This window comes from Thunnus maccoyii, chromosome 13, assembly GCF_910596095.1.
Source record: "Thunnus maccoyii chromosome 13, fThuMac1.1, whole genome shotgun sequence".
NCBI lineage: Eukaryota > Metazoa > Chordata > Actinopteri > Scombriformes > Scombridae > Thunnus > Thunnus maccoyii.
Genome location: NC_056545.1, coordinates 25,806,028 through 25,822,525, shown reverse-complemented (window position 1 = coordinate 25,822,525; position 16,498 = coordinate 25,806,028). Strand labels below are relative to the sequence as shown.

The 16,498-nt window shown below is 37.3% G+C and overlaps 2 protein-coding genes across 3 annotated transcripts; one reads left to right on the top strand and one right to left on the bottom strand.

Annotated features, from left to right (window-relative positions):
* Positions 1-6,592: 6,592 nt before the first annotated feature.
* supt4h1 (SPT4 homolog, DSIF elongation factor subunit) lies at positions 6,593-13,594 on the bottom strand. Of its 2 annotated transcripts, none has more exons than XM_042430789.1 (5): positions 13,395-13,594; positions 7,819-7,925; positions 7,674-7,729; positions 7,120-7,173; positions 6,593-6,937 (listed from the first exon to the last, which is right to left on the bottom strand). In XM_042430789.1, exons 1-5 carry the CDS (start codon positions 13,545-13,547, stop codon positions 6,870-6,872), a joined length of 438 nt encoding a protein of 145 aa, XP_042286723.1. In that variant the 5' UTR covers positions 13,548-13,594; the 3' UTR covers positions 6,593-6,869. The 2 variants fall into 2 exon arrangements, with proteins under 2 accessions (XP_042286723.1, XP_042286724.1); XM_042430790.1 differs by lacking the exon at positions 13,395-13,594 and adding an exon at positions 8,793-8,993.
* Positions 13,552-16,482, top strand: hsf5 (heat shock transcription factor family member 5; the record flags this gene model as incomplete). Its single annotated transcript, XM_042431810.1, has 6 exons — positions 13,552-13,909; positions 14,242-14,562; positions 14,799-14,890; positions 15,055-15,438; positions 15,572-15,688; positions 15,815-16,482. Coding segments are annotated over 5 exons (1,236 nt in total), but the record flags the coding sequence as incomplete, so codon positions are not given.
* Between the last annotated feature and the right edge of the window lie 16 nt (positions 16,483-16,498).

Sequence of the window (16,498 nt, the reverse complement as noted above, 5' to 3'; positions counted from 1 at the left end):
TTTCTGACTCAAGCTTGAGCCTGCAGCAGTCAGATGGTGTAAAAACAGTGAACTGTGGTGTTTGTTTCACAGCTGTGGTCATCAAACAGACATCATTATCAAACAGATGAGTTAACAGATGAGCTACACGACAGCAGCATTGTAAATGGAAAGACGGCAAAACGTAAATTACAAGAAACAGTGTAAATGTGAACATTTTTTAATCCGTGTAAGTTGACTGCTTATTTGCATGTTGAATAACATTTTCTTTCGTTGGTTTCAAAAGTGAAAGGCGGCAAGTTTCAATTCCTCGTTAATGTAAATGTCCAACTGTAGCTGTGTTTTCCCATAATGCTAACTTGGAGGGCAGGTCACCATCGCGCACGGTGGATGATGGAGAAAAAAAGCTTCTCTGGTAGATATTTAGTAATATGGAGACACCAGTATGAGTTTCACTAACACACCACAGAAATGAGCTTACTGTAAGTACAGTGCAGTATAAAACTCGGCCTTTTACACAGTGGTGGAAGAAGTACTCAGATCCTTTTATCAAGTAAACAGCACAATGTAAAAATACTCCAAATACAAGTAAAAGTCCTGCATTTAAAATCCTACTGAAGTAAAAGTAAACAAATATTACCAGCTAAATTTACTTCAAGTATTACAAGTAAAAGTACTCTGAAATTCAGCCTCTGTGACTGATACATTATACATACAACATTATATTATACTGATGCATCAATGTGTAATCAGCATTCTACTGCTGTAGCTTCCTCTCCCAGATTAATAATGGCAGAGGAAAAGGAAGAAAGGCAAAGTTCTGATGCACAAAACTTTTATCTTTGATTTTTGGGGAAATATTTGAACAGTCATTGAAATGAAACCAAAATGTCTCTTTGGTGGAGCTGCTAACAGCAGAAACATGACCAGGAGACACAACTACAAGCTGATTTTATAGAAAAGCTCACAGGACAAAAACAGGCTGGCTTTAATAAGGTGTTGGATTTTATTTTAAGATGATCACATGATGTTTTTATGTATATTATATTAACCTGAAAGTAACTGCAGCTGCCAGGTACATGTAGTGAAGTACAGTGTTTCCCTCTTTCCCTATAAAGCAGCATAAAAAAAGTACCTCATAATTTCACCTCAGATTGTACTGAGTTACATTCCATCACTGCTTCTGCAGCCCTAAAAAACTGCTGGACTAAATAGAAAACCAACTTTTCTCTGTCAAGACTTGTTCATTTATTGCTCTGCTGGTATCTAGGTCACACAAAAAAAAAATCTCTCTGAAGAAGCTCCAGCAGTAATGAACAGGCCTGTCTGTGAGCACAAAGACAGAGGGATGAGAATTTGGCTTCATTTTCTGATTAAGACCTGTAATGCGGGGTAGTGATGAAAAAAGTTGTGCAAAGACAGCTGCTCGTATAAACTGATCTAAGTAGTGAACCAACTGTTTCTGGCGGTGTGTTTAGAGCTTGGAAGCATATGTGTAGAAAACTGTGACATCGCTAGGTAGAATATCACTTTTATCCCCCCGACATCTGCTCTTTCATGTAGGTTAACGGCCGAAAAAGAGAAAATCATTCTGACATTAATACCTTTGAGGGCAGTGGATGTGGGAAACAAACCCTTCCTACAGTACAAAGACATTAAAGAAAAAAATGACATGGTTAGGATACAAAAAAATACATAAAAGCTGGTGTTATTTATTCATTTGAATGATCATATTCTGATGCTTCAAATGCAACATGTCTGTTACAATGAAAAGTCAGGATATGTTGTCTTTAAAAGCCACACTTTTTTTTTTTTTTCTGTTAGCCTTTAACCCTCCAATCTCCTCACCCCTGCCCTGCGTTCTGCTAATCCCCTGTCCTCTCCAATCTATTGAGTCACCGGCCTCCAGGTGTGTGTGTGTGTGTGTGTATGTGAGTGTGTGTGTGTGTGTGTGTGTGTGTGTGTGTGTGTGTGTGTGTGTGTGTGTATGGGGGAGAAGTCTTCATCTGGCAGAAGACCACTGCATGTGCCAGTGAGGAAGTGATCCTAACTCCCCGTGTGAAGAGTTAAGTAAAGCCCACACTGGCTCTTCTGATAGACCTTATCTGGGCCGGCAGCCATTTCCCCCTCCCTGCCTCTCTGCCTGCTTGCCTCCCTGTGCTCCACAAGCTCCTGGGCCACCCACAAGCTCCCCTGAAGATGCCATCATTTTTTTTACAAGGAATTGAAATCCTGATATATGACAAGCTGCTGCCTCTCTCGGTTTATGTAGCTGCTCTCCAGCCAGCTTGAGAGAGGAAGTTTTGTCAGCCTTATGAAACACAGCAACTGAGTGTTTATCCCTGTCACAATGCAAGACTGAGCTGAAGAAAGCTTCACTCGCTTTTTCCTTCTTTTTTTTTCACAGAGGTCACAGAGTTTGACGAAAAAAAAAGCTTCAAGTATAACACCTCGGTTTTCTGATCTATTACTTTCCCCTCAGCTTGCTTGCATATCCAAATAAGGGCAAAAACCATAGCTGCGATCACACAGGCCTGTGTGTCCCCTGTGTGTGAAAATGAAGGGCGTGATGGCCCCGCTCAGATGCTGTTGCACACTAGATGTGTAAAAAATACAGAGCATGGGCGGAGCTGAGAGCCTTCCTGTCTGACAACGCCTGTGGTCGTGGAAGTCTTGCAGCACTGAGCTGAGTTCTCGGTTTTGTTTTTAGTTTGCGGCTCTCATGAAATGACTTCACCCACCGTAACGTTGAAGATGAGGAGAAAATAGGTTCAAATGACATTTGAACAGAGACAAAAAACTGCACCTAAGGGTGGAATTGTTTTACATAGTGTCACATAGCAGAATAAAGTGTCAAATTGAGCAATTGAATGTTGCACTCAGTTGTGCGTTGTTGAGTTAAAAACCCACATGGAGGCGTATTCACTGACATGTGGTTTATTTCTCATTTGATTACCAACTGCCCTAACCACTGTAGATAGATTCTCACTTCTCTGCGTGCTCCGTGTTCCACCTGTGGTGGAACGGATGAGAAATACTCAACGTTCTCTAAAACTAACCGAATAACTGAATAATAAGGTTTGAGTTGCATGTTTTCAGCTCAGTTTTTGAGGGAGGAAAGTTTTGAGTTCTGCAAAGATATGTAATTCAATAAAGTTTCATATTTTAAAATAAAAGAGGAGACATTGAGGTGACAGTTTTACAGATAGTAATCTGTATTTAAGAGATATGTTGTCATAGCAATGGAGCGAGAAGTACACAAAGCCTGGAAATTAAAAGTAAAAAACAGGAGCAGTAAAAAAACAATAGCTGGCGTGAATAAAAGACATTGCAAGTGGTGGAAGAAGTACTCAAATCCTATACTTAAGTAAAAGTAGGAATACTACAATGTAAAAGTACTTAATTATAAATAAAAGTCCTGCATTTAAAATCCTACTGAAGTAAAAGTACATTCTCATGAAGTATTACAAGTAAAAGAACTCATTTTGCAGATAATTGGGCCTCCAACAGGTGACTACATGAATCTGAGATGATCATTCACATAACGGCAAGAAGACAAAAACAAAGTTCTGACACCAACATTTGGATTCATTTTTCAGGCTTTCCTCAAATCATTGCTTTTTTTGTGAAATATTGGAGAGTTGAACCTCTTTGGGTCTAGAACAGTTATTTATATAAAACCATGTGAGAAGTGTAGAGGGGAAATATCTTTCTCACATCTGAAACATGACAAGGGGTCACAAGCCAAAAGGTTTAGTACCTACTGGTTTAATCTTTAACAATGTTTTATAAGCTTGTTATATGTTATTTCATGTAAAATGTTCATCTTAAAGTAACTAAAGCTGTCAAATAAATGCAGTGGAGGACAAAGTATAATATTTCTCTCTAAACTGTAGTTTTACACAAGTATAAAATAGCATGAAATGTAAATGTAAAGCACTGACTTAATTATAGCATGTGAGTAAAGGTACATTCCACCACTGTGTTTCAGTTGGTTCAGCAGGTGTCCTGAAGTCTTTGATCAGGACACCGAATGAACATCAGACACTGACACTGACCTCTGACCCCAAAGAAGTTCATTAAACCAATCGTATTACTTTCAATAAAATGCCTCTCTGTGCTAATCTTCCTATTCAGCTTGATGAAAACATTAAATTAGCAAATGATGATAAATGAACTGATGTACAAAAACTGAGATTTGTGTTTCAGAAGCTTATCACATTTGGATAACAAATTAATCTTTCTTATCAAAGATAGTTTCTTCATATTCATCCATCAGCTATGTTTGTCATTTATCTGCACAGCAGCACCGCTGAGCCTCAGTTATCTGTTAACAGAGGTTTAAAGTAACTAAGTACATTTACTCAAGTACTGCACTTAAGCACAATGTAAAGGAACTTGTAGTTTACTTGAGTATTTCCATTTGCTATTGCTTTATACTTCTACTGCGCTACATTTCAGACGGAAATGTTGTACTTCTGACTCCACTACAGTTATTTAACCGCTGGTTAATTCTAAGATTAAAGACTGAGATACAAAACATATTATCATTATATAAAATATGATCAATTAAAGTACCCAACAGAACACAAAGTAGTTAAAATTTGATCCAACTCAACCTGTACTGACATTAAAATCCTCCTTACATGTTTATCAGTAATAATCATCCAGTATTGTAATATATAATAATATAACAATGACTGAAGAAACTCTGCTGCACAAACATGTTTATTTTTGATACATAGTTCAAACTAAACGGATGAAGAAAGCTGCACGAATGTTTCCATGAGTCACTAACGCCAACATACTCTATGTTCTTCACACACAGTTATACACTGCTTCAATGGAAGCCTTTACAGGGTCATGACCTGCAAATGACAAAAGTACATGTGGCACTCCTACACATAACACAATGAATGTAGTGTGAGGTATAACTATTGTATTTACTGCTCTGGATTTCTATTGAGCTGTAGTTCACCAGTGGAGGCATTTAAGGAGTTATAATACTTCTATCATCTCCTGATATATTTATTAACAGTAATGAGGAAAAACTATGTGACAGTAGTAGAGTCACATTCATTTAGGCCGCGGCATATGTTGCACATCATTCCAGCTCTCTCTCCTATTTTTCCGCGTATGTCTCATTGTTGTCTGTCCAGAACAGTAAAGTGAGAAATGTTCCTGCATACAAACTGGGACAGTTTTCCTGTGTATCATATCACTAATGTGATTTTTTTACGCTGTTTTCACCTCATTTTACTTTAATGAATTTATCCCTGCAAGCAATAAATGTTCATTTATTTTTCTGATTAAAAAAAATCCTCAACTCTAAGTCATAAGTTAACGCTTTAAATTCCTTCCATACATGTCTTTCTCCGCTCCACGTCTTGGACTGATTATTATGAAGTGAATATTCTGACAAGTTGTGTGTGCCATAGGGAGTGTGTCTTTGCTTTTCAGTGCTCACTCAGTTGCGACCTGACAATACAATGGAGAATTTTGAGATAAAATCATCTGCTTTACTTCACTAAACCATAACCTAATCTGTTTTTTCCTTTGTGTGTGTGTGTGTGTGTGTGTGTGTGTGTGCGTGTTTTTAAAGAAGCAGTTTCACTAACTGTTCCTTTGCAATAAAACCTTCATCTAACAAGACGATGGCAAGGCCTTATTGAGCTCACTTACAGAGATTTAAAGAGTCCTCAGTGTGCATGACCCCGATCCATCAGCTTACAGTGATAGTGATAGTCTCTTCTTAAACAGTAATGTAATCCAACAATAGAGTGCTGCACCTGAACACTACCTGATACACACAGCAGCACAGGGTGACAATCTGTGAGCATAAGTTGTTCTGTACAGGCTATTGTTGAAGGAAACAATAGCCACAGTTACTGGAACTGAAAATCACTTTAAAATTTAACTGGGGAAATTATTCATGGCAGACAGAAGGTGAAGATTTAACTAGATTTACACTAGATTGATACTTTAGTTTACGGTTCCCTCTGCTGGCAGACTTTAGCACCCTCACCCTCCACTAATCTGCTTCTACTGACATTTTACATGTGAGACTTAACTGTAAATTATTGCAGATGGTTGAGAACTGCTCACACAGGAGCACAAAGTGTGATTAGGACATCTTTACTTTGACTTTTCAACAAGAAACATTCAAACAAACTCTGGCCAAAGAGCCTCTTCAGTCATCCAGCCATGACTCTGTAAGAATGCTGTGTCATGCTGCAGTCTGCCTCACTGTGCTGTAACTGTTTTTTTTTTTTCAGGCAAAGACGGGACTTTACTCTCTCAGTACAGCAGTTTGCTGTATTGAGCAAATACATCATGGCCTTAATGTGCACACGGTACACACTGTGGGTCTCAATGCGTTTCCTGTTTGTTACAGATAGTTTATTTGGGGAATTACAGGGAACTGTTTTTCTATGGGAACATCTCAGGGAACTTCCAGTGTGCTGTAATGATTTTTGCACTCAGAACAACCCAGATCATACTGATTTCCCTGGTAGTTCACCGTACACTGCCCCCGAATCAGCAAATCTTACTGTGGTTGCAGCTTACACAAAACCTAAAGTAAACAGTGATTTTATGACAATACTCATATTTCTTATTTTTTTTAAAAAAGACCTTTATTTTTCTCAGTTCTTAAGAGAAATAATATCAACTTCCTCCTTATATACACCCATGCTAATATTTCTAATCACAACAAAAAACAAAAAGTGAACAGTTGGAGGGCAGTTCTACAAGACATCACAGACATGTGGAAAATAAAACATACAAATTTAGTCCCGTTGTTGTTACGTCTTCCTGGAGTTGCACCGTGCTGCAGGAAGCTAGCGTTCTGGTGTAACTGATCAGATGATGTAAACTAGAAACAGTAAGGTTTATGTCTTCACTGCTGTATCTCTGGATTTGTAGATCACTCCTCTGCTTTTCAGCTCTCTCACCACACCTGCAGGAGAAGAGAAGAAAATGAGCAACGTAAACAGCAGGTGACGCTACAGTGCAAAGTTAGTGGTACCTACAAAAGTAATAGAAATATAGATTCCAATCAAGAAACAGACAAACATTTACTTTCTATGTGTGTGTGTGTGTGTGTGATTAGTTGAGGTGGTACAGATAGATACGGCGTACCTGGAGGTAGTCTGCCTGTCACTGACACTGCGTATACACCTGGCTTGAAGTTGCCTGTAGGATAAAGCACAAAATATACACAACAAAGCTGACTTTTTCAATGTTTCATCAGAGACCACATATAGAGAGGACATGAATAGAGTAAACCAAAAAAGGAAAAATTATTCAAACAATATTAATAGTATTTAAACACAGAAATGATGAAATCGTTTTCAAAAACACTGAGGTGTACTAGCGTATGAGCTCCATGAATCATTATTTTTCTATTGACAAATGATGAAACTGAATATAAATTGAGTTGATATTGATATCATATTGAGTGATGAACCCACAGAGAACTTTCATCTGACTTTACATTTGTCTCAGAAGTTGGTAGAGAAGCAGGTGGTTATAAACACAAGTCTGACAGGTTGATAATGTTGCTGTGTGCTAATGTTTACAGGTTAGCTGTAACAACTATGTAAATATGTCAGGGCTATGTCTCTGCTTCCTAGTAATCAAAAAATGATGATGCAGCTTTAAGTGTAGGCATACACTCAATAACCCTTTCTTACCTATTCTCTGCCACTTAGCTACCCAGCTGTCCTCAGGACTCATCATGGCTATCACCCTGTGAACACACAGAACTTTATTATAAACAGAATGGTGAAATAATGGTGTGAAAGTGTTTAATTAAACAATGCTAAAATTAGTATTTACCCATCAAATGAGGAACTTGTGCATTCATAAACCATCTCTCGGTTCCCCTTCATCTGAAGGTACGACTCACAGTTGTCGCAGCCGTCATATTCAAACTGGTCAATGGTCTGAGGAGGACATGATGAGAGATGTTAGTAATAGATCATATGAAGCCAGGACAAAGAGTCAAGAAATGAAAACTACCGCTGATAGACAGACATAGTTGTATTTCAAATGTTTCACTTCACCAAAACTACTATGCCAGACCTCTATTCTAACATTAAAGATACCTGTTAGCTTCCAGTTCAGGATTAAGGGAAAAGTTAAGGGAAACATAAATAATGATATTTAGCGGCTGATTCTCCGTTTTTTCACCATTTACACTGATGAAAGAGTGTTAGACACTGTAGCAAAAACCTCAACACTGTTTAAATCCACTTTTGGATTTGTGAAACCTTTAGTTTGCTTGTGAAAACTGAAAAAGGGTGGTTTCACTGCTTTCTCCCCCACACAGACCACATTAGACTGACAGATCTATGTTTAGTGGTTTTTTGGACCTGGTCTAATGTGGTCTGGATGGAGAAATATCAGTGAGATCGCTCTTTTTCAGTTTTAATAAGCAAAATAAAGGTTTCACAAATCTGAAAGAGGGTTTAAACAGCACTAAGGCTTTTGCTACGATGTCTAACACTTTTTCATATATGTAAGTGCTGAAAACACGGAGCGTCAGCTGCTAAATATCAAAGCTAACTTCAGCGTCGTAGCACAGAAGATATTTGATCAACATGAACAGTTTCAGATGTGAACAGCCTCATTGTAAACAAGCAAAGAAAGACTTCCACCAGTGTTTGGATGGTATTCAGTGACTATAAGCCGTCATGACAGCGATAATTAACCAAAGTTTCAGTTCAAGTTGGAGACACAACAGAAGAAAAACACGGCTAGGCGCTAGCAGAGAAGCTAGCTCGACTGTTTCTTCATATTCTTCAGTTTACCTTCACTAGAGAGCAAAGGAGACAAGCTCGAAGATGGCGAAGGTCTTTGGGGACCGTTTCCAATGCCATTGTGTTGAGCCTCTTTAGAAAATAAGACAGAAATACTAAACAAATCTAACAGATGAATGTTTTGAATTTTCTCCAGCAGTAATCATGGCAGTAATACGTCACTGCCTGTGAGGACCTAAACACAGGACCAGCGCAGAGGCGTCTCTAGTGCGCCTGTATACAAATCTTTAGACCTGCCATCATGTAGAATAATGAGCTCAGTTACAGAGATTATTTCAGACTTGTTCTGTATAAATCACCAACTGGTTATGTGTTCCACTTTGTCCAGTCAACTTGTTATATCTAAACTAAACAACGACTGTTGGTCATGCATGCCTGTATTTCAACTGTCTCTGTCTGAGGGATTCAGACTAGAGCTGCAGTGATTAGTCAATTCACCGATTAGTTGCTAACTATTAAATTCATCACCCACTATTTTGATAAACAATTAATCATTTGGAAAAAAAATGTCCAAATTCTCTGATTCCAGCTTCTCAAATGTGAATATTTTCTGGTTTCTTTCGTCCTCTATGAGAGTAAACTGAATATCTTTGGGTTATGGACAAAACAAAACATTTAAAGACATCATCTTGAGTTTTGAGAAACAATGATCAGCATGTTTTACCATTTTATGACATTTTATAGACCAATCAATTAAAGAATTAGACAAGTAAATAACAGATTAATCCATAATGAAAATAATTGTTAGCTGCAGCTCTAATTCAGGCCAGTGAAGACTTTATGATTTTACTAAAAATAATAAATGTTCAAATTCAAAATAAATACAGGCTATGGATGAATTATAACCACATGCCTATAAAGTTCAATCAGATCTGAGCATTTTGAGGTTTAGGCAGTACAATGGCTCCCTGTCTTAAAACAATAGTCAGATGTCCATATGAACAATGTAACAGTTTTGGCTGTGGTAATCATTCTTCCTTTTCATAATGCTCGTTGAGAGATCCCTTAACGATCCAATGTACTATAAGTGATGGGGGACAAAATCCACAGTCCTTGTTCTATGTAAAAATATATTCCAAAGTTTATCTGAAGATAATAAGAGCCTTCAGCAGTCTGAGTTACACAAATTAAGTGGGTGTCATTCAAAGTTTTATTTCAGTACCACATTCCTACTCTGTTATTATGCCTCCACTGCAAATCAGCACATAAACACTATCCAGGCAAACAAATACAAAAAGTGAATATGTTCTAAAAAGACTATAACTTTTGAAGAAACCCACTTGATTTGATCAATCAAAGCTTCTGAAGCTGCATATTCAAGGTTAATATGTGTTTTTATAACAGTAAGTAAAAACTGCTTTCAATGTATGTATGAGCTAGCAGGTATCATTCTTTAGAAAAAATGAGAACCGTTCCTTTAAGATGCTATTCTGTACTTATCTATATTCATTGACTTTTACTAAAATTTAAATTTTCTACGTCTCCCTCTCTCTGGTTTTTGACAAAATAGCTGAATGCATTTTAAATGAACTGTTCTTACAATGTCTGTTTTCTTGTTTTATTATTATTATTCTTAATATCATTATTATATCACTCATCACTGTAACCAGGTCACTGCTATTTACATTAAATCAGCTATTTATTTCATATGTATTATTTATTATCTATTTAATATTTATAACTATTATTTGGCTCTGGTCTTATAGTATACCACATTTTTAAATTGCTACTGTTAAAAATAGACATTTTGCAGACTGTCTGGTTTTGATTTACAACTTGGGAAACTGTATGTGATTATGAGGGTGAAGACAAATGACTACTATCAAGTCATAACACTACTATAAATTCATGCTGTACTTCAGTCGTGGTTTTATTCATGAAACTGTTTATTTTACAGAAAATGCTCTAGTTTGGATTGACACTGTGTTTATATACAGCACAGCAACTTTATCCAAATACATTTAAACTTAACAATGTGTTTACTTTTACTTTACTTTAAGTACATTTTGGCTGCGATAATTATATTTCTACTCAAGTTCAATATCAGCTGAAGATTACCAGTTCTTTGTGACAGTTTCTCACTCTTTCACACATGTTCCTAACAGGTTAATGGTGTCACCTGAGGAACAAACCTTCTCACAGTCACGGGATTATAATCTATCTAGATTAAATATCAATATGAACAGTACATTTATTAAAAGTTATTTCTACCTTTGCTACCACCTTTGTAAACTGATACTTGCTGTTCTCTTAAATTGATTTTGTTGATGTTATTTCTTTTATTTTCTATTTTGTAAACATAAATCTCATTACTATCATGCTTGTTTGGTGCTTTTAATGTGAAGCACTGTGTAACTTCTTTTGAAAACTTTGTTTTGCTTATTGACTTACCCTTACAAAGATTATCACCACCACCTCATAAACTTAACTTCGTCCATCTTTTCAAATTAGATTGTTTTCACAGCAGACATTTTGACTTGTCAAAGCAGGAAAAGCACAGCTGTAACTCATCACACTAACGATGACTCCATTACATTATTTTCCCAGTAAGTCATGTCAGTGAGTAAGTGTGCACATCACCAGAGCACTAATGCCACCATCATTTCACCTGTTCTGACAAATCAAAATGTCTGCTGTGGTTCACTCTACTAAATTGCAATTTAGCTAACTATATGTTAAGGCAAGGCTTCTTACTCTATGCGGACTACGCATGTGCATAGGGCCCCCGCTACCACTAGAGGGCCCCAATGCGCCAACATATTTTCTCTCTTGGAATATAAATTGAGACTTATGGTAACCGAGCATCCTCAGACTTACCTGAGGTTATCAATGGCTCAAGATCACCTCAGTGGCCTTGCATTAATCAGTATCAATCATGAGATTGGCCAGCAGCTGTCCTATGATGACATCATTGATGATTTTGCTTCTACAAAATCTAGGAAGCAAAAGTTTTGAAGATGGTGATGATGATGATAATTGAAAGCCTTCTCTTTTAAGCTTTATAATGATAATTGTGTGTAATTTGTTATTTGCTCATAGTTCATTTACACCTTTATCTTTATGCCAGTTTCATTAGGCCCTATAAATAGTACTTTAGTTGTCTGATTTGCAAAATAGTTTTAAACTTTTATCTTGATCTTGCTGGTGTCACTGTATAATACTTAATTCTGTGTTTATTCTTGTTCATCAATTTATAATTTATTTTTTTAAGTAATTTTATTGGTTCATTATTTATAATCGGCATGTTTGTTTTGATTTTGATGTTAACAATGCAGCTAAATGTACGAGGGGCAAAAAGCTAGAAACGGCCCTGTGTTAAGGCATCAGTAAATATCCAGCAATATTAGCCTCTGAAAAGGACCATTCCACATGATAGCTACTTTTACTTTTGATATTTTAAGTATATTTTGCTGCTGATATTACTTCTGTACTTTTACAAGCGTAATATTTTGAAAGCAGGACCTGTATGGAGGTACTTTTGTGTCTTTATTATACAACAGAATAGGTTTGCAATCAAAAAATAGATTTGAGAGCAAAATTATCGACACTGCAATCAAAAAATTTTTATTGTAAGTTAAATAAATTTGTGATTAAAATGCAAATCAAAACTTTTGTTTGCAAATCCAAAAGTTTTGCTTTTGAATCTTGTGGGCGGGACCTACGCTGAAAGATTGTAAGACATGTTGCTATTGGCCAGTCTCGATTGGAGTGACAGTTTGGCAACATCCACAGTTAGTGAAAAAGAGAGGGAATTTTGAAGTGCACGGAGAAGACAGAGCAGGGCGGATTTGTGGATTTGCACACAATACTGTTGGATTTGTAAACAAAAGTTTTTGATTCGCATTTTAATCACACATTTATTTTACTTGCAATCAAACATTTTTTGATTGCAGTGTTGATAGTTTTGCTTTTTTGGTTGCAAACCTACTCTGTTTGATTGTATAACAAAGACACAAAAGTACTTCCACAGACTCGTAATGGAGTGTTTTTAAATGGAAAGCTTGTTAGAAACAGTTTCATCAGACAGACAGATGAACCTGGCAGTTGACTCCAGGGTCAGAATAAGATGAACCGTTGGAACCTAACAGTTCCAACAGTTCTAACGGTTCTGAGAACAGGAGAAGGTCGTTTTTGGGCGAACCAGGTATGATTATCCAGCGGCTAATTAAGTGTTTATTATCGATGCAGAATGACTCAAAAATACCAGACAACACAATACAACCTCAACCAACGGTACTGTGGCAAAAACAGTTTGACATACTGAGCAGTTCATTGGTGAGCTAACGGACTAGCGCTAATGCTAGCTGAGTACCACTAGCATTTTCGGGTCTTTTAGCAATTTAACCGCTAACGTTATAATGTTACATTTTTAAGTCGTTAGCATTAGACGTTTTAAGAATGTTGTTGTGTCACCTCAGTGGGGATTTTCTTTACAATTTGTAACGTAATTTATAAATTATCCACTACTTAGTATTATTTAACTTTTAACGGTACAATGAAACTGGTAATAAAAGTGTTATTAGCAGCTAACGTAGCTGACGTTAGCATTAACTGTTGACAGTTGGCCTGATATTCAGATGAGGTTAACTCTACCTCTGTTTCCAGTACCACAGACAAAGGCATGGATGCTGCTGATAGTTTACTCCCTGACTGCATTAACCCTAACAACTTTCCTGCCAAACTGTGGCGTTTGGTGAACAACCCGGCCAACAGAGCCATCTGCTGGGACAGCAGCGGTGAGGTCATTATTATTGATCAGCAGCTCTTCGAGAAACAGATTCTGTCTCCCGGCAGCATCACCTCGGACAACGCTGACGCCTTCAAAACGACCAACTTCTCAAGCTTTGTCCGTCAGCTCAACCTGTACGGCTTCAGGAAAGCCGACCCAGCCAACACAGCTCCAACCAATGTGATCACTGGAACGCATCATCATTTTTTCAACCCAAACTTTAAGCGAAACCACCCTGAACTTCTTGTGAATCTGAGGAGACTCACCGTCGACAATAAGGCCAAGCTACAAGCTGGTCTGAATGTGAATTGTCGTCCCCCGAGTCGATACCAGCGACTTAGTGGGGGTGATGATGGAAGAGATAAAAATATTAAAAGAAGTAAGTGCGTCATCTCAACTTTTTCATGGCACGAATATCCAAAAATATATCACATCACTGGATGCCTTCTCATGGCTGTCTTTCAGTGGGGAAGCAGCTGTGGTTAGTGGAAACACAAGTTTCCCTATTGTGGTATAGTGAATAACACTGTAAAATGAAACCTTTCAAGGACTGGAAAGGGTCCTCGAACCACACTTTGAAATCACTAAACGTTTTCTGACTTTTCTTCTGAACCAAACATCGAATTGCAGTTTTAATTACACAGTCCAGTGCTTTAAATTTCAGTTATCACTGTCTTAACCGGTAGTTTGCTTTTTTTTCTGTTTCTGTAGGCAGTTCTTCACTGCTTGACCACAAGGAATCAACTCATCCTTACTATCCAAACAAAGCTCAGTCCATTACAGCACACAATGGAACCCCAGTTCCACCACGTTACCTGATAAGGGGTCATGGTGCAGGTCTTCCTCCTTCTGTCTTTGCTACAGACAAAGGCATAGCGGTCCCTTTAAGCCACCACTACACTGGAGTAGCCTCCAGCCCCAATGCTTTGCACATTCAACAGGGTTTACTGGCTCGTGCAAACCATGGCAACCACAATTTCACCAGTTTTAATGTTCATAACGCACAATATCAGCCTGGCTACTTTTCCCCAGGTGAGCATGATATCAGTTAACCTAGATGTATTGTCACTTTTGCTTAAACTGAATTTCAGTTGAAAAATGTACTTAAGCTATTATGTACTAAAATATACTTTTAAGGATTTGTATGTTGAATAAATATTGTTTATTAATTATGAATGGCTAAATTTTGGTATTAACTGCAGTGGGGGCAAGACCAAAACCCTGCATTTTATAACCTAAAATATAATCTCTTGTCCCTGTTCTTGAAGGTTGCCAGTGCTACCATCCAAACCTTGTGGCATCACATATGAAAGCTAGTGGCCTTCAAACAGGGCAATCCCCTTTCCACAGTTATTACCAGGTAGGTAAAGTGGTGTCTATTCATTTAGTCATGCAAACTGATTTCACAAGTTGAAAATCATGTCATCAATGACTCTGTTCACAATTATTCTGTGATTCATCAAAGAATGTGAGGATTGTTAACATGCACTATTTCTAAAACATATTTTTCTTGCACTGTTTTAGGCAGGCTATCCTGTGAATAATCTGTGTCATGGGGACCAGAACCAGGATTTGCAGTATAAGGAAAACCTTGAGATGAAGAAATGTGACGTAAACTTGGACACAATTTTCCAGATTGCCGACGAGGTGATGCAAACTCCCAATAACTGCCTGGTTAGAGTTGTGACCCCAGAGAAGCCAGGCACTGTGTCATTCAACACCAGTAACACCACACTGCAGGCATCCCCACAGAATGACAACCCTGGCAGTACCAGGAAAGCCAACCCTTTATGTCCCGGACCCATTATAATGGCTGTGTCAGGCAACATTAACCTAGTCACTTGTGAACAGCAGGAAGGATCTGTGGTTTCAGTACCTGAGCAAATGCCTGAAGATGTCATATTGGAGGTAAGCTTCTGTATTGTAGATTTCCCGAAGTCAAAAAGAAATATTCAGTGTGTATATTTATAGATATTTATCAGAGAATGTGTAACAGCTTAGCAGAAACACATTGCATTATTTGTTGTGGTCTCCTGGCAAGGTCACCAGTGATGATGCAAAGGACAGTGAGGTCGTAGGTGTGGAGTCTAGCCAAACTCTTGGGGATTCCAGCCCTCCTTAAAACAGCAGCTGCACGGGAAGTACACCACATGTGTAGGTAAGAGATTATTGAACATTTAGGGAGCACATTCACAATAAAACTAGTGGAAGGAAAGGAATTTGAAAATGGAATGTATATTTGCAGCAGGTTTACTGACAGTTGGTTGTATTTTTTTTGTTTTAGATCTCAACTTATTGATTTGATTGGCATGTGACAGGGAGTCTTGATTCACTACAGGATGTCATGTTCTCACTTTGACCAGACTTAATTCTCCACTTCATTTGTTGCTGTATTTTAATTGAAATCTAATTGTACAACTACTGCAAAAGTAGTAGTAGCTTGTACCTTTCTATAGTGGTATCTTTCCTTATTGTTAGTGACTTTGGAAAATACATTAATTTGAATGATATTTTTGATTCTCCAAGAATAAGAATGACTTGTACCATAGTGCATGTAAAAAAAAAAATGTAATATGCATTTTATTTTAATATGCAGATTTTTTTAATATGCACTTTATTTTAATATGCACATTTTTGACTGACAATTTATTCTAACTAACTTATTCTAACTAATTTATTCTAAGTGTTTGTCGAGGCAAGTTGTAACAAAGCGATGTAATACATAGATACACCATATATATTAAATTATTTATGAAAATATAGTTATTTTAGTCTACTTGTGATTGTTTGTTTTGTGATAGTGACTCAGTGGTGGTTGTATTTCCCAAGCCTTCTATTTTTCACTGCATTGCCTCCAGCATGTAGTGTTTTTTAAAATATGTAACAGACATTTTTAAAGGCATGTGTGTAAAAGTATATGTGTATAGTCATTAAAATGTAATATCGATTCGAGAATGCAGCTGGAAGA